The sequence below is a fragment of the Lycorma delicatula genome, chromosome 7 (genome assembly GCF_047948215.1).
Source record: "Lycorma delicatula isolate Av1 chromosome 7, ASM4794821v1, whole genome shotgun sequence".
In the NCBI taxonomy this organism is placed as follows: Eukaryota; Metazoa; Arthropoda; class Insecta; order Hemiptera; family Fulgoridae; genus Lycorma; species Lycorma delicatula.
Genome location: NC_134461.1, coordinates 8,259,373 through 8,284,761, shown reverse-complemented (window position 1 = coordinate 8,284,761; position 25,389 = coordinate 8,259,373). Strand labels below are relative to the sequence as shown.

Sequence of the window (25,389 nt, the reverse complement as noted above, 5' to 3'; positions counted from 1 at the left end):
AATTTTTCCCCCTGATATAAATTATTTCTTCAAGACGTGATTACAGAAAAAAATGAGCATCAATCATCTTCCTATTTGTTTTCTACTGAAAAGTTATTGTTAATAACCCCAGTAATTCAGAAATCAAATACGGTTAACTGTATTGTTTGTTCTGAAACAATATTAATTTATCCCATTTTGAAATAGCTGGGATTGCATTGATGGACAAGAACTAATAAAAATAAATTTTAAACGACTCACTTTCTAAATTATTAAGACTCATTTTAAACATGAGCGAGTCGTTTTAAATTTATTCTAGATGAAATTTTATGCCAGCGCTGATCTACGAGAACTATTTCTACAGATAGAAAAAGCGTTAAGGTGGTGAAAAATTAATGATGAATATAGAAAATCTCTTAAATCGAAAAGAGACTTTAAGATGAAAGTTTAAGTCTATGTTAACTTACTGTCTAAATCAAACTTCTTCAGAGACTGTTATTGGGAGCGCTGAGCGATGTGAGCTGATTTGCGTTTTGTTTCGAAAAACTTATTAGTTGATTATTTGTTCGAAGAATATCCGCGATTTAAATTTTGATTAAATGTAGGTTGTTTAATAAATGCATATATGTCGTCACTTAAACGAGTTACTTTTCCGCTCTTTATTGTTTACTTACAAGTTTTTATGTTAATGTTTGTATGTGAGTGACTTGTTTCTATGAGATGGTTTGCAAAAGCGGATCAAATCGTGAAATGACTTTATGAGATCTTTTTATTACTGTAAAAAGCTGTACCTTGTTTCTATATAAAACTAATTATTTACAGATTTTAAGTTTGTATTATTCAATATTTTTTTTTTTTTACGTGAGTTTTTCTCTTGTGAGTTCTTGTTTGAATCATTGGCTTCAACAATAATACTTTATTGCGTGAGTTCATTCTGATGGTCTTTTTATAACAGTTGAATAAATGGGAATATTGTGTAATGTATGAAGCGCAATGCTATTTATAAAAACTTTTCTGTACTTTACGAACTCTGAAATAAGGATACAAAACAGAAGTTTGGGTGAAAATATGTGCACTACAAACTGCAAAACGTGTAGAACAGATTTTATCTTTGTACAGACAGAAATCCTCTCAGTATTCCAGGAATGACCCCAATCTTTACATGGTCTAAAGCTCTTCTTTTTGACAAATTGATATATTTTACACCTAATATTTATAACATTGCATCATAAATGTAAAAAGGTAATTTTCAGACTTATCTAGAGCCTTATCTATATATAACTATAATCCTTCATGTTTATAAGCTCACTATATCATTTCTATATTGAAATTAAACAATTAATAAGAACTAATAACTGAACTCTTACTAAAATATATTAATAATGTATATGAATTTCTACTTTTTGTTTTCTTCTTACTTCGTATAAGTTGTATGCTTGCTTACATAAGTGCATACTTCTTTACTTAAAGCAATGCACTTTGTTAATTAATTCCATTACTGCAGTTTTTAGGAAAGTCTATTCACTACATATTTTTGTAGTAGATTCATTGGAAACAATTCCGAAATCCTTACTGAAAATAAATTATTTCGTATATTGAAAAATTATGACATAAATACAAAATATATTTGTTGATAACAAAACAAAATGAGATTAAATATTTTTAAAATAAAAAAAATTCACGTACAAAATATACGGAATTGTGGCTCTAGAACATCTTTATCGAATTATTTTGCAGCTTTTTCATTTCAGGAAGTACTTTGATATTTGACTTTTAATCAAAATATTTATTTATATTTTTAAGACACTAAGTTTTTTATAATAAAAAAAATTTTCACCATTAATGTTACAACCAAAATACAGTTTGAGTGATACAGAACTGCGTTAAAGCGCAGTTTTTGGTGTTCCTTTAATACACTCGACTGATGTAAATCGATAATTCGCATATCGAATTTATGTATAACCAATGTTTGTAGCTTTAGAAGAAAAATGTTGGTTTTACAGTTGTTGATCTTTGATGATGAATTTACTAAGCTAATGGTGGTTTGTTTGTATAACCTGTTCTGTTTCAATTGCTCTAAGAATAACATGAAATCACACTGTACATATACATTACAAATTTAAACGACAATGCTATAATATTGATATTTAACTAATTTGTAAATATTGCTTGCCGCTAATTAAATTCTGTGGTACGAAAAATGAGCGCCGAAGTTATAGTAGATCCTATACTGTTAGACTTTAGTAAGACGTGCCGGCTATGCTTACAGCAAACTACTGAATTAATGCCTTTGTTTTCGGAAAATGAATATTCAGGATCGCCCGACACTTCTTTGCCTTCAAAAATAATGGCTTGTGTGTCCATTGAGGTGAGTTTAATGAAGTATTCACAGTTTTAGTGTTACTATTTTCGTAGGTAATGTGTTTTTAAAGTAATTTGGTTTGATTGTGCTTGTGACGTGTACCTTAACTGCATTGCTTACATAATTTTTCATCAAAAGTTCAAAATAATAATTTTTGTGATTGATTATTAAAGAATGCATCCTGATTTTATTCTTATATTATCCTATTAATATATTTAGTTGTTTTATGGATTGAAATTCAGTAGGTGGCTATTACAAAAAAAAAGAAACTGTTGTACAGTAATGTGCCACTTACAGTTTAGAAAACACAGCTTTATTTGGTTGATTTCTTGTTATTTATTTACTTTTTATCTTTTCTTACTTTATGTTTTATCCTTTTTTCTTTTATTTTTTGTCAGTTTTTGGTGGTGAATTCACTAAGATGATGGTAGTTTATTTCACAGCATTTTTATTACAGGAAATGCTTTGAAATTTGGCCTTTAAAACAAAATATTTATTTATATATTTAAAAAAATTTTTTTTTATATTAAAAAAAACTTTATTGTACCATTAATGTTAAAGCAAAATACCATAATGAAATAAATTTTTGTAATGTAATTTAAAAATAGTAATCAGTAATTATACTTTTAATAAAAATGAATTAAAATAAAAAAAATAAATTTAGGAAGAGTGTCTCTAGTGTGTTAGTCCTTTCTTTTAGAAATTCTTAGTTTAAAAATAACTTTAGGTCAGAGATTTAAAATCGTCGGTCGGGAACTACTTTCATAATCAAAATAATTATCCACACCAATTTAAAATTTCTGTAATAGCTCAGGAATTCTCTTTTTATGAAGAAGTAAGTAGTTTGATTTGATAGGTCCTACATGTTAATGAGCTGACACAATTTTTGTAATACTTATCTTTTAAGAATAGAAACTAATATATTCATAATGTATGTTATATGTCACTTTTTTTATGCGATAGGAAGTCTCTTAATATTGAGACTTCCTATGTCTCAGCGTATTATAAATGAAGTTTTATTTCACATTCCTAATCAATGTAACCTGATCTTCTAAATTACTTCTGCTGCAGTATATAATGTACTGCATTATTACTATAATAATAATAATAATAATTACCTAACACATAATCTTATATCTACAGGTTATTTTGGATCATTCAACAGAAGTAAATGCATAATGGACATATCAGATGAATATTCCACTTTCAACATTAATATAACAAACAGCAGATTCAATACCATCATAGATTTGGTTCTACATAACATTATTATCTTATTCAGCAGTAATATGCTTTCTGCTAATATAAATTTATCATATCCAATATGAACGTATTAACACTAACATATCACATTGTATCTGTTAAAATGTTAGTATATGGTGTCCTGTGAGATATGTACTATGTAATAAAATATATATTTTTCATAATTACATGTCTAAATTCATCATGAATTTTACACTAACGTCATTTCTTAATAACATCCTGCAATTCATCAGCATTCATTCAGGCATTATTGAATGCAAATTTGCAGCAACTCGCTGCAACTTCTCAATCAAAAAAAAATTGCATCAATTTTTCTCAATTCATAGACTAAGTTCATTAGTGGTATGAGAGCAGTGAGAGAATATTCACTATTACAAATATTTCCTTTAATAAAAAGAAACCGCATACAAAAATATGTGGTTTGGATTCCTGATACTTCTAAGGTATGGTATGGATTTCTATTATTAATATGACCAATTCATATTACAATTTTGAAACATCATACAGTTACTCAAAAGACCTTTAAAATGATAATTTATATTTTCACTCAACATGTAGCTGCATCCTGCTGAAACGATGTGTTGTCATTCATCAGATTTATTCAGTTTCTTTGGTGAGATGTGATAAGTTTAAATAAGCAGTATGTCATTGTTATTGTTCTAAATGCTGTGGTTTCTGCCAGAACAAGGCTTGTATCTTAATTGTGTAATTCAATTGCTTGTTCCCATATGTCATCTGTACTTAAAATACATTTATGTTTCTATTTATTTAATTTTAAAAAAAATTTATATTTAAGGTTTCAAATGAAAGTGGAAATATACCAAGACAAGTATGTTGCAAGTGCATACAACAGATTGATAATTGGGTTAAATTTAAAGAATTATGCGATAGCGCTAACGCACTTCTGCATCAATGCTTAGCAAATCTGCAGTCTTCAGATGAAACAGAGGTCAGTTTTTATATATTTTTAAACACAGTTTGTTTTTCTTCTTCTTTCTAACTTGTGTGTGCAACAGTTACTGTACAGATTAAATTAACAAAATTAAATACTAATTTTAAAATAGAAAAATATCAGAATGTAATTTTTGTTTTAGCATTAGGCAGATCGTATCTGTAGAATAATGTACAGACATGTTTTAAACAATTTATTTTATAATACTTTTAAATTTAAAATATAGTTTATTGTATAATAACATTTTATTGATTTGACAAAGGATATTGAGAGATTATACACATTAAAATTCTTCAAAATGCAGTTTATTTACTCTTAATACTTACTATATACAAAACGTCTAAATTATGTGTCACAAATACAATTTTGATTCGACTACAAAATTTACAATAACTAATAAAAATTATAAAATAAAAAACTGTGATTCATTGAGAAATCACTTACAAAATCAATAATAAACTTTATACAAGGATTTTTACTAACACTGTTTACTAAGGAAACTAGCTTTACTTCTATCACTGAATAGTGAATGACACCTTGTCTCCTGTTCACAGTGAACGTAATAGTAACAGCTTTTCATATTTAACCGCAAAATAGAACACCATCATACTTTTGTTGTAAATCAGAAAACGGTCATGAAGTACTTTTCACTCATGAGCTCTAGACAGTATTAATCCCCCTGGAGTAAAACATTTATTGTTTGAATCATCTACACTGTTCTAGATATTCTTCCTATCATTTCTCTTTGTTGTTGTTTCTGGATTTTTCTTTTTGTATTTATTTTTTTGTTTACTTTCTCTTTCGTATTCTCAAAGTTTCTATTAGAAGCTTCTCTGTGAACCTTACTATTTTACTTATAATCTTATTATTTATTTATTTATTTTTTATTGAAGCACAATTCAAGTTATTAATGCCAATCATATTATGAAGGTTGGTTTTAATTCTATATTTGAAGTTTAGGGCTCTGTAAAATATATTGATTGTTTTGAGCATATTTTAAATATGACCGCTTGTTTATAAAACCATGTTTTCACACATTGATGTCCATTTATGATATAAGTTATAATATTTAAATTAAATAATACAACATTAAATGAATATATAATATATTAATATGCAAGTATGTCAAGATATAATGTCCACTTTTTATGGTGGACATTATATCAAACTCGAGACTACATTATGTGAACATTGGTCGAATCATTTAAATAAATTTAGAGGGTGGTTTGTTGAAATAGCTGGTTTTAATGAAAGCAGGATTATATCCCTTCATTTTTTGTTACATGCGTTTTTATTTTTTAGAGTACAAAAATATATTACATTATTAATTTGTCCATTGTGTTCTGTTCAGTTAAAACTTTATAATTGCCCTGTACTTAATGCTGAAGTATTATTATTATTGCAATATTAATTCCTCTTACCAAATATAAATAAGTTATACAATTTCTTTTGTGGTCGTTCATACGTCAAAAATTGAAAAAAGTAAGAAAAATATAAACTTAGTGTATACAGGTTACATAATGTTATATGAAAAGTATTTGGTGAAAATAATGTGGATTCATTTACATGGATCTTTGTGTAAGATATTTTATTAATAAATAGTGACAGAATTGTTTATATAGTAAGATACAAATTGTACTCTTTATAAAAATAATTGTTTTTTTATATTTTATATATTAGCATTTTATTCAGCTTGCTAATCAGGCCAGAGAATCATAAAACCATGCGCGTGTGTGTGCATGTGTTTCTTGTTAAATTAATTAGACGACAAATTTTCTTGAGAGAAGGTCACATCGATTTTGTTTGGAACAAAACAAATTGAACTGTTCTGCATTGAAGTGTCTTAATAAAGTGCTAAGCTTGTCGATCAATATTAAATATTTTATCTTTCTGAATATATAGTATGATCTCCCCTCAAAAAAAAGTTACAATGAGTTTTCAAGATATAAAAATGGACTCATCATGTTTGGTGATCATAAGTGTAAATCATGAAAACTAATATTTAGAAAATGAAAAAGAACTCTCCATCAGTTAACAGAAAGTATTTTCTTTTGTGGTTGGGTGAGTCAACCAATATACTACTTTGGTGTACAAAAAGAGGCCTTACTATTCTTCCTTTACAATTTAAATAAATTACTGAAGAATTTTAAAAAAAGTCATTAATTTTTCCTAAATAAAATTAAAAAATTACTTTTACAGAAATAATATCTGTGTCACTGGATTTTTAAATAATATTAATTAAAACATTTTTTAAAAAGCAGAATATTTTGTATCACCATTCAATTGGGTGTTTAAATACATGCTCAAATAATCTTCATTAATGCCTTTTGAATTGTGAATTATTTTTTATATTTAGTATCTTGTATTTATTTTAATATTATTTCATGTGTTTATGTTTTAAATAGTTACTATATAAAATAATAAAAAATAATGTTTTGTTTTATAATTAATGTGAATTTTATATGCTGCTCTGATTAAGATTTTACCACAGTTTCCTTTAATCCATCTAAGCAGACCCTGGGGAAGTTCCTTTTTTATGTGTGGAGTAGCGTATCTGCCAACTCCTACAGCTAGAATACTGGGCGCAGGCAGTCTTGTCAACCGCAGAGGGCTGGATGGACATGCAAAATTTAAAGATTTTTTTGCCCAAGATGAAGTTTATGCTTCTCAAGGGTGCAGACAAATTATTGTATAGTCGTAACCTTCATATTAAATATAAAGGCTGTGTAATCAGCTGAGTTAGAGTTCATTAGTATCTAGGTGTTTTGTTTCATGAAAAGTTGCTTTTTAGCAACCACATTAGGCAAGTAGCAGTAGATACTGTTTCTGTGATACACAAGCCTAGGAGGAGTGCTTGAAAGGATTACGGGCTGTTGGGCTGTCATTTGTACATGGTGTACTGGGGTGTTGTCAAAAATATGACCTCTTATGCTGCATTCGTTTGGATGCATAGGTTGGATAGAAATTGAGCACTTATTCAAAATTTAAGGATTGCCCAGCGCAGAGCCTTAATTGTATGCACTGGTGTTTTTAAAACAACCTCCTACAGGCTACCACCATATTGGGAAAGGCTCTCCCAATTGATTTAGTAATGAAAGTTCAGGTATCCGTGTGGATGTTGCGAAGAGGCCGAGGCATTTGGGATGTGGTTTCAAGCTGGGCCAGTTTCAAGCCGGCCCAGCAAGCTGGGCCGGAGCAGAACAGTGATCACAATGCACCGATTCTAAATTTTGAACGGTTGCCCATCTCCCGCCTGTGAAGGAAGTTTTACTGCCTTGTGATGGATGCATGGCAGCAAGAATGGCATGCCACGACTAAGGGTAGGTCCTTGTGTAGATTTATACAGGCCTGGGGGGGGGGGGGGGTAAGCCTCTAGTTCGTTTTTAAGGGCAATGGGAGCCCAAATGTTCTCCAACCATGTGATTTTAAACCAATATTTGTTTGGGTTCTGCCTGGCAGCTGATGAGCTGTGCATCTACAGCGAGGTCCAGTCGAACGAACACATGCTGTTTGACTGCCCAGCTTTTAGGGGTGCTAGAACTCAGGTGATCCTGGAACTTAGAAGTCAAGGGGAAAATTGGCCACTCATAAGCAGCAAGTCAATGTGGCGAGAGTCGCACTGTTGGACCGTGTGGGCATTCCTTGATGCCGTTGCTATGTTCAACCGGCATCACTAGTTTATCTAAGGGAAAAAATCCTACCTCATTGCTATGGGAAGCTACCTGAGAATTACAGCTGGTCTACAGCCAACTAAAGCTCTTAAGCGCTGTAAAATGGAGGACAGGTACTTGCTTGCATTCAGCAACCTAGGTGTGGCAGTGAATTGCTGTCTTGACAATATAAATTTATTTATTGAAGTTATATATATTTTTAGTAGTTGGCGGGGTGCACCTACCCATTTTAGTTAATATGTCAAGTGAGCGGTTGGAAAATGTAAGCCGATGGTGTATGGCACCGTGGTTAGTCCACTCATGCTGTTGGGAAAACTCTAGGAACTATTAGGACACTGTTTTGAGGTTCAGTAGACATTTGTGGCACAGACATTCGGTCTTATGTTTTAGGGCGACTGAATTGGGTGGTGGCAGGAGAAATGCCAACAAACAAATTATCAGCCTACTCCTTACGTAATTTATAGATCACATAATAGTCTTGATTCGTACATATGTAATATTATGTATGAATCGGATAGAATAAAAGAATTATCATAGTACATTTTGTGTGTGTGTGTATGTGTGCGCACGCATATGAAGATGTCTGTAGTGGTAAATTTATGTTATGGAGAGGGGTTCACATACATAATAGATAAAAACAAAAAAATAATGCTGCCATGAGTATTACTGAACCACATTACACTCATAACAGTTTACATTTTGTTTGGGAAATTATTGCATATAGTACATGTCGGTAAACAGTAATAGTTTTTGTTCTTTTTGTTTATACACATCCTTAATTGGCAGTTTTTAATAAAATAATTGAAATTTTTGTGATATTAACCCTGGAATCGGTAACATTTATTTGATTGACAGATACAGAAGATCTCAATGTGCAGTTGCTATAAATTCAGCACTCGAATAATTCTATATTTTGTAAAGACATGAGTAAGTTTGGCATGTTCTTTGTTAATTTAAATTTTAATCGAGAACAATTTTATATAAACATGCAACCATTATTTACAGACTTTTTTATTTGCATTGAAAATGTAACAGTTTGATATACAAACTAACCTCAATTTCTAAGATGGTGTATTTGTGTTTCTATTTTTAATTTTATTTGGTTATGAATTTTTTGTTTTTATTATTAAAAATGTGTGATGAATTCTTAAAAGAAAGTAATATTGTTTTTTAATTAATTCAATTTAGTATTCTAAAAGAAATAATTTAGATTTTCCTGACATTAGCAAAAATGAATGATGTTAGCCTAGAAAACCTGCTTTAATGAAACACCAAGTTTGTCATCACTATTAAATATTTATTATGCTTATGTGTACATATTCCTGTGTGAAGTGTAATATCATTTCTTGGGGTTCTCTCAAAAAATCCGCATGAGTTTTTAAGATAGAAAAATACGCTAGCAGATCATTTTTTGGCGCCTGTAAGTGTGGATTCTGTAGACTGATATTTTAAAAAATTAAAAATGTTAACGTATCGTTATGCTTATATTCATAAATGTTCAGTCCTGCTGAAATGAACTGCCATGTATTTTTGAAAATAATATTCACCTTTATCAAACTAGTCAACAGATCTGTTTTCATGGAACTAATTGCAATACTTTTGGGTTACAGGAAGGGCTTTAATTGCCAATTTGAATAAATTTCTAAACCAGTTAAAAAATGTACCTGCTAATTTATTTAAAATAAAATTAAGAGATTTTCTTTTATAGAAGCAATATTACTCTGTTACTGAATTTTCAATTAATGCTAATTAAAAAAAACACCCTTGATCTTTCCATCCCATTCAGTGTGTGCATAAATATCTATTAAATAATTTTCATTAATACCTTCTGAATTGTTTGTTATATTTGGTATTTTCATGTATATATTTTAATATTTTTTCGCGTGTTTATTTTAAATAATTAATACTGACCTTAACAGCATCCTCTTTTTTATTTTATAATTAATTATGTATTTTGTGATGCTGATCTGATCAAGGTTTACCACGCGGTTGCTCTCAATTCATCCAGACAATTGCTGAAGTAGTTCTTTTTTATAATCGTGGAGTAATGTATTTATTCGTTGCTGGCACGATCTACATATATTATTGTCTACAGATTAAAAAAAAACTGTTTATTTGTTTAGACTGTAATTGTGGTCTGTATTTTACATTTAAAAGCATTTCATGTTTTATCTTTTTGCAGTAATGAGAAAATTTTATAGGCATACTTTTTGTTTAGCATTAAGATTATGGACTATTCTTAAAGTTATTGTTACACTGAGATGATGAAATATTAAAATTCTGCTCATTAAAAAAAATGTACTAAGTTTTGTGTAAATTCACTAAGCTTAAATATTGTGGTATTTTAGGGAGTAACTGGCAAACCCATTTCTGTAAAATATATGTAACCGACTTTTTTATCGGTTATTTATTTGTTGTAAATTTTCATTTTGATTAAATGACATTAATTTAAATTCTATTGATTGTTTCTGCATATTTAAATTTTTAATCTTTAAACTTTCTCAATTTTAATATCTTTAATATTTAAAATTTCAGAAAAATAATACAAGACCTAAGCTTCAAAATGATGTATAATATGAATAAACTTATGTTTACAATCCAAAATAATCATAGTGATTTAAAATAACTTAGCAAAATTCAGTTAGTCGGTCTGTCAGAGACCTGCAGTTTTATGTTAAAAAAAAAAAAAATTTCTTAAACATAGTTTCTGCTGATATATTTTAATATAATAAAACATTTAAAAAAATTTTGAATCACCTTAACATCAAAATAAAGATGTGTTTTCTCAAGATCTTTTGGTTTTTAAACCATCTTCATGAGATTAAGAATATAAGTCAAAAATTAAAATGAGAATACAGTCATGACAGTTTAAATGTGAAGAGTATAGTGTTGACATTCAAACAGTTATGAATGTATTATCATTTTAATTTTTGACTTATAATAAATATCATCATCTTATGATGATGGTTTAAAAAACCGAAAGATCTTGAGAAAATACATTTTTTTGATGGTAAGGTGGTTAAAAAAAATTTCAGTTAGTTTTAATTGAAAAAAATTAGTAAAACTAAAACATGAGTATTTGTTGTAATTGCATTTTCAATTTTTTGGGATTACATTATTTACCGGTTGTGTAAGCCTCAATAAGTGTAACTGATATGCATTCTTGTAGTTGTGATGAAGGTATTTCCAGCTGACTCTTCTCTAGCCATTATAGTCTTGTTGCTTAATGTTTCCGTAAATAAACTTACATTTACTTATTTAAATACCAAAATAGTATGCTCAGTATAAACTTTATTATAATGTGTTATTCAAAAACGTTTTCACAACTTTAAAAGCACATTAAAACTTGCAGATTCAGTTGAGCTCTCATGTCATAGCAAAACATCAATTTTGACTTGCATAGTTCATTAGTACCGAATTCAGCCACCAGTGTTGTTAAAAATGGATACATTTATTGGTGCAGAACATGCTCGCTGTGTGTTTTGGTTTCACGATTTGCAATCAGCAACTGTAGTTCAACATAATTTTCATAGAGAGTACAGTAGGGATACAATTTACTCTTGGCACCAAACCTTCATTGAGACAGGTTGTTGACGCCCATGTTTCCCTGAAGGGAACAACTCTGAGAAAGCATTACATGTAGTCCAAAGGAATCAACTTGACGTACATCTTGTGAAACTGGCATTCCACAAATGCCAGGAATTGCAGATAGTGATACATTTTTAGTCAATGTAATTTTTAGTTATGAGTCAATGTTTCACGTCAGTAGCAAGGTAAACACCCATTACTACCAAATATGGGGTATTGAACACCCTCATTAGTTTTGCAGCACATTCATTATAGCCCTAACGTCAATGTTTTTTGTGCCCTAAGCAACCAAAGACTGTACAGTCCACTTTTCCAGGAGGCAACTGTAAATGGTATCGTTTATCTGGACATGACTAGATTGATGCCGTTACTGTCAGCAAGACAGGACACTACTGCCTAGAAGACTGATATTTTCTTGATACTCAATTTCCAGGTCGATGGATTGATCGTGAAGGTCCAATTGCATGGCCACAATCGCTCCCCAGATTTGACCTTGCTAGATTTTTCTTGTGGTGTTTCATTAAAGATTGGATTTGTTTACCACCTGTGCTTGCTGGTCTTGTTGACGTAAGACTTCAAATTAACGCTGTAGTTGCAGACTGCAGCGTTAATTTCAGGGTGGGATGTATGTCGCATTACAAATAGAAGTCATATCGAACCAAAGTGATTGTTGGTTGACAAACTTGATGTATTTTTCTGTAAAATAAGACCTCTACCAAATCTCAATAAATTTTTATATGCTTTTAAAGTTGTACTTTTTGAATCGCTCAGTATATTTAAAAAACCTTTTGAATCCATTGATTCATCACCGGTTATAAAATTCTAAATCGATAATGTATGATCAACTATCATTTTTTTCCTATTACTGTGGTTGTGCATTACCATATCAAATGTTGTATAACTTATACGATGAGTCCCAAGGATTAAAAAAATTTTTTTATATAAACTGATAAATTTATATTAAACTTACTATTTTAGTGTATTCATAGATTTGTGTTAATAAATTATTAATACTATACATTCTTGAACATTTGTTAATAAAATTTATTAATTTTTGTATGAAACAAAATGTTATTTAATTTTAGAGTTGTGAGTGTTAGTATAAGAATTTAATGGTATTTGTCAGTTGAAATTTAGCTGAGAGGGTTCATGTTGGGACATAGGGTATATATGAATGAAATAATGGTACATAAACTTTTATATTCTTTTTCATGATTAAGTAAATGAAAAAGTCTTCAGAGTGCTTTAGTATTTTAAAAGATACCAAGTGAATTTTGAAAGAGAAAAGACTGTAAAAATTAAGTAAAAGTGTTGGTAATATTTTGAATCGATTTTGAATTCGAGGAAAATTGTTACCTGATTTTTTGAAATATGATCTGTGTGGCTGAGCCGATGCAGAGTAGTTGCAATCTTAAGTTTTCTTTCTCTTTCTGATTTCACCTAAAGTTTTATGAAACATTATATAAAATTTTATATTATTATAAAAAAAGTAAAGTATGCATTATATCCAATGTAAATGTTAGCATTTGAAACTGTTTACCATAATGTTTTCTTTACAGACATTGAAAATTAATTTACAAGTTCCAGACACATTATTGTCAGATATGGATGTCAGTATATTTGAAAGGGATTCTCTGTTTGGTGCCTTTGAAGACGGATCTTTACCTTCATGTGATGATTTGAACGTCTCCTTCTCAGAATCTATGTTGAATCAGAAAATTCAGTTTTCTAAAAAACCAGTGATAGAAAATAATAATATAAGTATGACTGAATTAAATAGTTCATTCATGATCATTGATCCGGAAAAAAATATTTTATCAAGTGAAATTGAAAGTTTTACTTCTAATGAGGTGAAGGAACAAAAAAAGACACAAGATCCTTCAAAATGGAGACAAAAATATAATGAATTTTATAGAAAACATTATCCGTGTAATATTTGTAAAAAAACATTTTCCAAATTCACACATCTAATTCGTCACGATAGAGCGGAACACTCTGATCGTCTGACTGATTTCAGTTGTTCCGTTTGCGGATTGATGTTTGTATCTCGATCTAGAGTCGATATACATATGTTAAAGCACAGAGAGAAAACATTTGAATGTACAGAATGCAATAAGAAAATGCTTTCAAAAAAATCATTATCGATCCACTTGCGACTTCATAAACCCGATAATAAATTTCTGTGTCAGGTGTGCGGTGTTGTCAAGTGCTCTAAAAGGATGCTGGATGATCACGTGAGATGTGTTCATAGCAAAGAAACACCTTTCAGATGTGAGCTGTGTGGAAAAGAGTTCCGGACCAAACAAAGTAAAGAATTACATTCTAGAAGACATTTAAACGTTAAGATGTACAAGTGTAATACTTGCGGTTGTTTGATAGATAATGTAAATTCATATAAATTTCATTTAGAAACTCACAAGAGCGTAAAAGATATAGTTTGTCATACTTGTGGAAAATTATTTAAATCCATTGTTACTCTCAATGAGCATAAGTTACGTAAGCACGGCAATAGTAAACCGTTCAAATGCGTTATTTGTTCATCAAGTTTTCCACAGAGATATTTGCTAGTTCGCCACGAAACAACTCATTTCGATTTACGCCCATTTATATGTAACGTATGTGATAAATCGTTCAAACGGAAAGATCTGTTGACTGCTCATAATAGAATACACACCGGTGAAAAAAGATATTCATGTGTTAATTGTAGTGATAGTTTTTTTAACTTACAATCTCTAAAAAAACATAAGTGCCCAAAAACTGTAAACAGTAATACTAGTGAAGATAATACTAAAAATTGTACTACCAATAATGTATTGACAGAAAAACATATTGATGAAAATAATGTTACTAATTTGTAATATTACTTGTTAATTTTTTAAATCTACTTTGAGGTTATCCAGAAAGTAACTTAGGTTGATTTATTTAGATATTTTGGCTAAGCGCTTGATACAGAAAATCTTAATATTTAGTTATTTTTATGCGTAATCAACATCATCTTTACCTACTTTAATGTTAATCGATCAATAATTGTTAATCAAACCTGCCTTAAGGATGTTCTGCTCTAAATTTTTTTTGCCAATCCTTTATTAAATTTTTTTAAGTTTATTTGGGTTTCCAAGAGTTTTTGAACATTGTGTCTGTGAAACTGACTGTTCAAAATCTGAACTTATTGAGTGATTGTAAGTTGTAAAATAGAACATACCATTCTTTCCTAAGTTTTTATTTCTAAGCTTATCATTAAACATTACAGTGTGTTACAGAATATTATTTCATCAAATCTGTAACACAATTGCCAATTTATATTTTTAGAAAGCTCCAAAAGAATTACGTTTCTTCTCAGAAAAAGTTATTTGGTTTTGATTGTGATCTTACAATCTTCCATAATTTTGTACACAATCAAAATAAAATAATGATACCCATATTTTATGGTATTAAAATATAGCACCAAAATGATTGAATAATGTCTGCATGTTATTCAAAGTACATCCCTTCTGCAATTATGTAGCGAGTGGCATGACTGAGATGCCATATTCTGTTGGATACCTTACTTCCTCAAAAAAAAGAAAAGATGCCCTATCAGTTGTAATAATAATTTTGGAAACAATAAATAATTGTAAGGAAACATTCTGGTTGGATGATTGAGCACATATGATTACACACAAACAAACAAATATATACATCTACACAAGTACTTGTAGGGAAAAAATTCTCTGCCTTTTGAGCCAGTGCATTTCATGAAGAAGGAGCCAACTCCCTGCTGCACATTCTTAAGCCAGACATGGTAAATCTTCTTCCACATTATGTGTTTTGGAAGTCTTGAATAATAATTTCCAGTTTCAGTTTTTCTTCAGAAAAAATTGACTGAATAATTCCATTGCTGTCAGAAATACACAACTGCTATCATTATCTTTGATTTCTGCAGCGCTTTTCAGTTCTTATACCTTTCGGTGATCCTGGTAACTTCCGATTCAGTATTTTGATGTTTTGTTATAGAATCATAGTGAAAAATCAAATCAGTAACTTTATTCTCTGAGCAGTTTTATGTGTTGGGTTTTGATGAAAGTTATTCAGTAGGTAATCCTTGTCATCTGATAATAAATGTATTACAGACTGGAAGCAATCTTGTCAAAATCTTTAATTGAGATTTGGCAGATTGCTTCAGTTGATACCAAAAATCATGTGCTGTTATTCTCACGGTTACCCGATTGTATTGTTAATTTTCTTTTACTTTGGCTAAGTTACTTGTTATGAATAGAAATTGGATATGTTGGCCTCTCTTCTTCTTTAAGGATATCCTTATTACTTTTGAACTCAATGGATCACTTGAACATCTGCATAGGAGATAAAAATGTACTGTCATATACTTGTCTCCTCAATTGAGCAACCTCATATGCAGGATTTTAGTATTTCTCCTCTCTCTTAAAATTTAGCATGTGAGGTCATGTAGTGTTGTTAGATTGCATTTTAAGAATAGTTCTATAAGTTGCTAATATACTAAATAGCGTTTGTGTCTTAATCACATATACCATTAATTTTGCCATTAAATTTAATTGTCAGACTATCTGTGTCTGTTACTGGTCAGATTAAAAGGTTTGATTAACTGTATTGGTCGTTCCACAATCTTTAGGGTCATTTGTGATTTATTGGAAACAGAAGTACCTGGACTAATCCAAAGAAAGAGAATCTCTATTATTATTATTCTTGTAATTGAATATAGCTGACCTATCTTAGCTAGTTTAAGGTGGCCTAAAAAGAAAAGAAAAAGCTCAGGTCGGATAATGAGCTGCAAGTTATGCTACTTATGCAAAGTCAATTTTTAGACTGGTAGTTCCTGCAGAACAGGTTGTTGTTTCCTTAAATACTTCTGCTCGCATTTTACGTTGTTTGGTTTTCAGTAGTATCCGACTTAAATTTTTTTAAATTTATTTTATTATAGTTTCAATTTTGAATTCCAGTTACAAATTTATGAAGAACTTTTCGTGAATTTTTGTCAAAAATATCTAGTTGTTCACGGAAACAGTAGTATTTGTTGTACCTAAAAATTGATTAAACTTGTCAATAAAGAATCAGAATCGGTCACATTGGCTCATGGATGTTAGTTTGCAGTTGTAGAACAGTATTTAACGTTTTCTTATATCCTCTCAATTATTCCATTTTCATCATGCAGAAAAATGTTTTGATTATGGATTTCTGTTCTAAAATTTATATTTTACAATAAACACGTAGGAAATTATTTTTAGCAATATTACTCAGTTGTTTGAATGAAAAAAAACAAATATTTATTAAACAATGTTATGAGTATAGTGATTTCTGGATTCAAATCAAATTGTGTTGAGTTTTCAGCTATAAATCAATTTATATCTGTGATATCACAAAAACATTAATTCTTTACTGAAATTTACTTTCTGGATAACTGTGTACTTTAATTACTGCTGTGTAATAGTTGTTAGTTATCAGATGAATTTTTTTTATGCTTATGTATAATAAACTTTATTGAAAAAAAGTGCGGTGTGAATATAGTTTTAAAACATCAGAGTTATTAAGTATAGGAGAATGGTTTATCAAGAAATTGTATTCTTTATAATAAAATAGTTTATAAACATTTATTAAAATAACTACATTATTTTATTAAACACTTATTTAAATAAGTAGAAATACATTGCTTAAATACAGAGAATAAACATGCATTTTATATCCTTTTTAAAATATATGTGATTTTTCAGTTCCGTATATATGTTATTAGAATTCTAAAAAAAAATGTTGACTTATGGATATTATCTTTGTAATTTTTTAGCCATTATTTCAGTGATGGTAAGCAATAAAAAGTAATTGATATTTTGTTCCTAGTAATTGTTTTAAAATTTTTTTTGCAGTATTAAGAGCTTTTTGACAGAAATTGAAAAGTAGAACCGTCTGTAAAATCAGACATTTATTTTTAAAAAAATGAAATTTTGAAATATTTATGTAAATGTAGGATTTTTTTATTTGTAGTTAACGAATTTAATAAATTAATAAAATTGTTATGAACTATTAAAAGTTTTGAAAATTTAAAAATAAAAACAGAATATAATTTCTTTTTAAATTGCAGAATTAAAAAATAAATCGGATTAATTTGTTTAAAACTGATTCCTTATGATAATGCTTTTCACCATTTAAAATAGAAAATTATTTTTGTAAATTGATAAGTAATTTCAGCTCAAATAAGTAAAATTAAACTTCAGATGTAAAAATAAATTGTATTAAAAAAAAAGTTGTTTTTCCACATAATTGAATTGCTGGACTTGATTTTATTTATATTTTGTTAAAATCGTTGATATAGCTCAACAATTACAGAAAAGAAAAGAAATACTTTCTGTACATTTATTTATGTAAAAGAAAAGAAATAGTTTCAGAGACACTTCAGTTTCTTTCTGTTATCTTCATGATTTTTTTTTATTAAAAAGTAATTGTGGTATTTAAATAAAAACGGTTATATTATTTACTTACAAATTGTACAATTCATTGCTAACAAGAATGATATAAAATTTTTAATCATTCTAGCTAACATTATTATAAAACAACAGAGTTTGTATGGTTTACCCTCCAGTTTGTTTGGTTAATTATTCTGATTATCTGTTTGTGAATTATTTAGTTTAATTAAAACGATTTTTTTTTTTTAACTTATGTATATAACGCCACTCTCTGTGATGGATTGGTAGCATGCATCTCTGCCTTTCATCTGAATGTTCTGGGTTCAAATCTGACCAAGCATAGCATTTTCTATATGCTACAAAATTCATTATCATCCATTTGCAGCTGTTATAAACATTTATTGAAGAAGTGAATAAACAAATAATTTTTTCGTTATTCTGTCTTGTATATTTTCACTATCATTTATTTGTTTATGTAGTAAATGTTTAGCTAAATTTTATATTTTTATATGCTGTAGTATGTTCAGCAGATTTTGTATAAACTAACTTATTGACTTTCCGAAATAAATATAATCAATCTCATTTTATTTTGTATACTGCAAATTTATTGTATTTTCTTAATATAAGTATTTGATTTTAATTGATTCTTTTAAGTGAAAGCACCATATTATTTATAATTGCCTGGTTTATAAAGCTATTTTATATTTTTTTCATAATTTTTTATTTGTTGCTAATTTTATTTCAAATACTTTTTTGTCGTGTTTTATTTATTAAAATTTTTTTTTAATAGTATTAAATTTTATATTACAATCTCAGATGTGCTTTTGCACACATTTTGATAACAAGGATGAGATGGATGAACCGATAGGTGAGAAAATGCTAAATCTTTACCTGAAATTGAACGTAGGCTCATCAACAGGATTCCCAGCATCTTCAGTTATTAAATTCTATAATTATATTAAAACATATTTATTTTGGTGGCGTATAACATCTTAAGTTTGTTTTGGTGGTTTATATATCATTTAATATATATATTTATTTATATATTTTTCTACAAAAAACATTACATTATATTAATTAATTGATAAAGTAAGTGCATTTATGCACGTATTATGATTAATTATAGAGTACGATATCAAACAATTGTTCTTGTGACTGCTGGTACAATTGTCCTATTTTGATAAAATTTTTAATGATCTTTCCATGTAATTGCCAACCAATTTCATCAGTAATATGTCAAATATCCATATTAAGTATTATTTAAACAGATTTCAAAAAACCCCTAAAGAACAAATTATTTTGTGTCATTGTAAAACTGATAGCCAGTTCCGATTGTTGTAGTCAGAGATGAAACTGGCTGGAAATTTTTCTTGCAGCAAATTAGTTCTTTGTTTTCGCTGACCCACTGAAACAACATGTATTGATCTTTGATGCACAGTTTGTATGCAGAAACTCCCTTATCATGTTGCACAACACTCACCAACTTCTGGGTCTTGTTTTTAGAAAAGTACAGTCCATTTACTCACCCAGTCCAAAATCCTTGAACCAAACAATGGCTTCTTTGCCAGCACTTCAAATGACTTACCGTCTTGATTTCTTGCATCAGTCGAAGCTTGCTGGCAAATACAGATACAAATTTTTTTTGAGAAGTCGTGTTGTATTCCTTCTCAGAATGGCCATTATTGTAAATGACAACAAATCAACATCCCCAGACTCATTATAACATTTTCTTTGCATTGATAATGTTTTCTAGACACTGACCAGCACAAGAACACTTGGAGGATTTGGTATCTTCAAGGAAACATTATTCCTTGATTTTTTTTAAACCGGTTTCTGAACTTTTGACTGGTTAAGTCCATTTTTAAATCAAAAATTCCATGCAGTTTGAAAACTATATTTGTATCATTTTCCATATTTGTAATGCTCCTTGGCAACTAATCACAATATAAAGAAGTTGATCACTAACCCACCCACTAACCTAACAGACTAACAGTGATGTACAATTCAAATCTTTGTTTTGTATCTTATATCTATCTTTGTTTTGAACCCTATATACAAGGGTTAATCAAATATAAATGGAATTTTTTTATAAATTTATTGATTAATAATATACACAATTCATACCTTCATCATTTCACTATCTAGTCTGCACGATCTACACACGTTTGTCAATGATTTGGAAGCTTGAATATAACTTCTTCATAAAAAGTTTGAGGACACTTCAACCAATTGCGCACCTGCTCCTTAACATCTTCATTGTTTTCTAACCATTTCCTTCCATGCGATTCTTTGAAAGGCGCAAAAAAAAAATAGTTATAGGGGACAACTCTGGACTATAGGGAGGGTGGTCAAGGGTTTCCAGGGCATTTTTTCCAATTTATTCCTTGTCAAAATCATGATGTGCGGCCTGGCATTGTCATGGAGAAGGATGAGATCTCTGATGGGTTGGCGGCATTTGTTGATTGTAGCAGCTGGCAAACATAAGCTGCTCACTGTTGATTGTAGAGAAAATCAATGAATAAAACTCCCCTTGAGTTTTTCCGGCTGGCCAATGAGTTTTGCCCTTCACTGGGCAGCCCTCTTCCTTCCTTCGCCATTTTTGACTCCGAAGTATAATGATGGATCCATGTCTCATCACATGTGACAATGCACCTCAAAAAATGGTTTTCTTGCCAAAATTGATTCAGAAGTCTCTTGCAGATCTCCTCGTGACCTGTTTTTGATTTTCTGTCAACAACCTCAGAACCCATCGAGTGCTAATATCTCTAAAGCTAAGACGATCAATGGTAGTGGATCGAGTACTCCTGTAGCAATAACTTACTGGATTTTACCCACAAACGGCGATCACCTTTGATAAGCTCTCAAATGGTACGGATGTTATCAGCTATGAGACTTGACTTCGGGCATCGATCATGACTTTTGTTTTCTACACTTCCTCCTCCACCTGCCCTTAAATGTCTGGCCCTTGTATAAACTCAGTTCTAGGACAGTGTACCATCCCCAAACTGTACATTTGATAGAGTTAAAATTTCCACAGGTTTAGCACCTTCATTAGTTAAAAACTTTATGATTATATGTTGTGCAACAGGTGACAGATGATGCAACCTCTTGCACACTTATAGCTGTACTGACAACAGTACAGAGTGGAGGAGCTAATCAAGCCGGTTTCCCCGTTAACACGCCATACATTAACCCCCTGCTCTGTCATGAGCTTGGAACCATGCTGCATAGAATAGTAAAATTACCATTTAAATTTGATTCACCTTCATAATTATAAGCTTGTTTATGATGTTACCTCCCTATATTTTGTGTCTGTGGTTGGTATGAGTCTATTTACTGTGCTGTTTTGCATAGGTCTCCCGTATGCACTGAGTGGCCCATTTAAATGGCCCACATCTACGTCTTAAAAACTACACATTTTAGGAAATATATTTCTAATTAAAGTTTTTCCATTTCGAAGGGGGAAATACATTCACAATCTATGTTATCCTTGTTGATAAGGTCAAATAAAGATCATTTCAAGATCAACCTAATATTTTTAAATAGGAATCTATATTTTTTATTGCAGAACCAAATTCTTAAAATAAAAAATTTAGTTTCGTTTCAGACGTTTTTTCCAAAATTGATAGTTTTTTAGTTATTCATCCTCAAAAATGCTGTAGTCGCTAAGTTACATCCAGCTGATGTTAAATTTTAAATAATTAATTTGCTTGTTTCTATTGAATCTTTAATTAATTTTATTTTGATATGAAGGAAATTAATTATTTTTTCCTTACGTGTGAATTTTAATTTACAAATATGTCATTTTTTCCTTTTTTATTTATTTATAGTCGCATCGACAATCGGTCATTAGCGACTGCTGTGTAACTGTAAATGTACCCGTAAATATGTAGTCTTGAACAAATTCAGACCGACCATTCCTGAGACATGTGGTTAATTGATACCCGACCACCAAAGAACACAGTATCCACGATCTAGTACTCAAATCTGAATGAAAGCTACCTTTACTAGGATGTAATTTGTTTTTATTTAAATAACTAAAATTATTGTTTAGTTAAAAACAACTTCAGATTGAAAGAAATTGAAAGTACTTGTGAAAATATTTTTTCAACATAAATAAACTAATATGAGAATTAAACTTCAGTTTTCAATTTTTGTTTACAAAAGTATCGGTCATAATTTTTATTTTAATATAACATTAAAGCAGCGGTTAATAAAAAAAATTGTATAACATGTTCAATAGATTTATATTTTATTGAAAATACTATTTTAATATAGTGAGGTCAGGCATGTTGTGGAATCCTTTCTAGTTTTTTAATAAGGCTGACTAGTGCATTGTAAGTCTTACATTATGTGCATAGATTAGTTTTTAGTTTCTCCACTTAGTTTATTTCCGTTTAATTTTTTATTTTTTATCATGTTTATGTTTTAAGTATTTTCAATATTAATAAAGTATCATTTATTATTAAATTTTATGCCCTAATTTCTTTTGAAACTTATACATTTTTTTTATCTAAAAATTTCTTTTTCAGATAATTTTTGCTTATTACTTGTCTTTTGTCTGTCAATATTTTTAAGATTTGTTTTTCCAAATTGATAATTATTCAGACTATATTTTTGATAATTCTTTATTTCTTTTTATCATTTTTTTTCTTTAACTATGTTTTACGTATAAATTAAAAACATTTTTTTAGGAAGAATTTTTTATTAAAATTATTCGCTTAGAAAAAATTATATTTGTTATTTAATTTATAATTTATTTTATCAAATTTATTCAAACAGATTATACCAAAAATTGCTTATTATTGTGTAAATAATTTGTCAAATAAAATGCTGGCGTTTTGTTTTTTTGTAAACATAAAGTTCAGTGACCATATAGATTCCAACTCGATGCAGTCTATGCCCGTTAGAGAGGAACTAAGCATCTGAGCTTCTTATGAGAAATAGACCATGTGGATTCAAAAAGAACCTTTTTTTGACTGTTCCATTCAATGAAAATTTTTTTATGCTTTTTTTTCCCTTTTTTATGGATTATAATTGAGGCCGGCTCACTTCATTAATTTTTCCCTTAACTTTGCTGTTTTTAATCGCATTTAAACAAATTGGTTATCATTCTGTTCATAATAAAATATTTAAAAAAATTTTGTAATAAAATATAGAAATTGTATATTTTAGAGGTATAATTTTAAAATAAAAAAAATCTTAAAAATTAATATGGCTATTGTTTTGGAATTCTCTTTGAATAATCTCTTTTTTTTATTGAGAAGTTTGATTTATTATTTATTAAAATAGCCCAAACCATTCTTAAAATACAAATGATTGATGTAAACTCAGTTTGTCCAGGTGTTTCAGGGACACTGTGTTACATAATGAAAACAAAAATTAAACACCGCTGAGGTACCCGATACGCTTGATAGTTTCTTAAAAAAAAGTATACTTTTACAGTCGCCTTGCATTTGCTTAATCGCAATGATTTTTAATCAATCTTTTGGTTATAACTAAATTAGATTTTGTAGTTTTCCCATAATCCTATAACTACTAATTGCGTAAACTTTGTGATGGAACAGTATCCAGAGGATTCATAATATCAAACTTCTTTTTCTTAAGTAAAACCGTGTGTGTGTTAAGAATAAGGTTTTATTCAGGTCTAATATGGTTGAAAAAATATTGATTAATGTACAGACTCTGAAGTTATTACTTCTAAAATTATATCAGAAATCATTTGAAGTGTAAAATTTATTTTAATAAAAAAGAGGGTTCATCTCTTAAATAGTATTTTTTTAAATTATTTTAAAAAATGCTGGATAAATAAGACTAAAATAAGTCTTTAAGTTTTCCATTAATGTCTTCTCACCTTCTGTGTACAAGAGTCTTGCAACACTTCTCTCTCTTGAAGCAATCTGAGATGATTCTATCATTAAAAACGACATTTATTTGGCATTTAAAAGGATAGATGGGAAAGTATATAAAGGGTTGAAAAAAACATTTCATATTATTATGTGAAAACAAAACAAAGCCTTTTATATTTCAAATGAAAGTTTATTAAACCAAATATTTGCTGTTTGCATTTTTTCTACCTTTGGCATTTTTTCCTGTCACTGAGGAATGTGTTATCCTAGAAAAACTGTGATATGTAATTTCATAGGCTTCTTTTTGAAGCCGACTTTATACTGTTATGCGAGTTCTGTAGAAAGTGAAACAAACAGTAGTCTTGATGGTGAAAGGTCAAGACTACAGTGGATGTATAAAAAATTCTCTGTATTTTCAAAGGGTCACCAAAGTGCAGGGTCTGGGGTTGTGATGGAAGATGACACCTTTCCTGTCGATCAATTCTGATCATTTTATTTCAACGTCCGGTATAATCTTTTCGATCGTTAACATTAGAGATCGTAATCGATCATTTGACTAGGCAGCAGCAGGTCATAGCGAACAATTCCTTTCCAATCCCACCATATATACAGCATTAATTTTCTCGGCTCTGCCACCGTTTACAGAACTTCATCTTGCTTTGGCCGCAGTCTTTTCCGTACATTATTGGCATATGCGATGCATTTTTTCATCGCTAAAATGACCCGTTCTGTTGTAGTAACAATTCACAGATGGAAATTTGATCCGTTAAATTTTTCATATGTTTTTCAAAACCCAAACATTGAGTTTTTTTTAATATCCAGCCATCTTTATAATAATTTAAAACTTTGTGCGGTCGATGTTAAGTTCATTATTGATATTGTGACCGCTAATGTGCCGGTCGGTCTTGTTTAATTTTTTCCACGATTTCATCACGTTTTTAAGCCACCGGTTGACCAGAACAGATGCACCGTAAACATCAAAATTTTGAATTAAAAATATTCTAAATAACTTTTGTGCCGCACATACTGTATCGCATCATGTTTAAAAACATCATAAATATTTTAGTTGCCCGAGTCACATTCTTTCTTCTTTTTGTAATAAAGTTTCAAAATGTCAAATTTCTACTTTATTTTCACTCGTTTTCAAAATCTAATAACTTTTAAATAAATATAATCGTACAGGAACGGTATCATCTTGGCCTTTCATCAGGAGGTACTGAGTTTGAATCCCGGTCAGGCGTGACATTTTTCATACGGTACAAAAAATCCATTATCATCCATCGGTAACTGTAAGTAAGCATCAGCCTGTTGTTAC

The 25,389-nt window shown here is 29.6% G+C and overlaps 1 protein-coding gene across 2 annotated transcripts in view; it reads left to right on the top strand.

Annotated features, from left to right (window-relative positions):
• The first annotated feature begins 1,847 nt into the window (after positions 1-1,847).
• Positions 1,848-25,389, top strand: part of LOC142327368 (uncharacterized) — a 34,236-nt gene continuing 10,694 nt past the window's right edge. Inside the window, exons 1-3 of one of the 2 annotated variants that reach the window (XM_075370357.1) lie at positions 1,848-2,347; positions 4,401-4,553; positions 13,375-14,862. In XM_075370357.1, coding sequence (XP_075226472.1) covers positions 2,180-2,347; positions 4,401-4,553; positions 13,375-14,673 — 1,620 coding nt within the window. In that variant the 5' untranslated portion in view covers positions 1,848-2,179 and the 3' untranslated portion in view covers positions 14,674-14,862. Of the gene's footprint in view, positions 2,348-4,400; positions 4,554-13,374; positions 14,863-25,389 lie in introns of those variants that run through there. The other variant, XR_012756969.1, reaches the window with a different exon arrangement.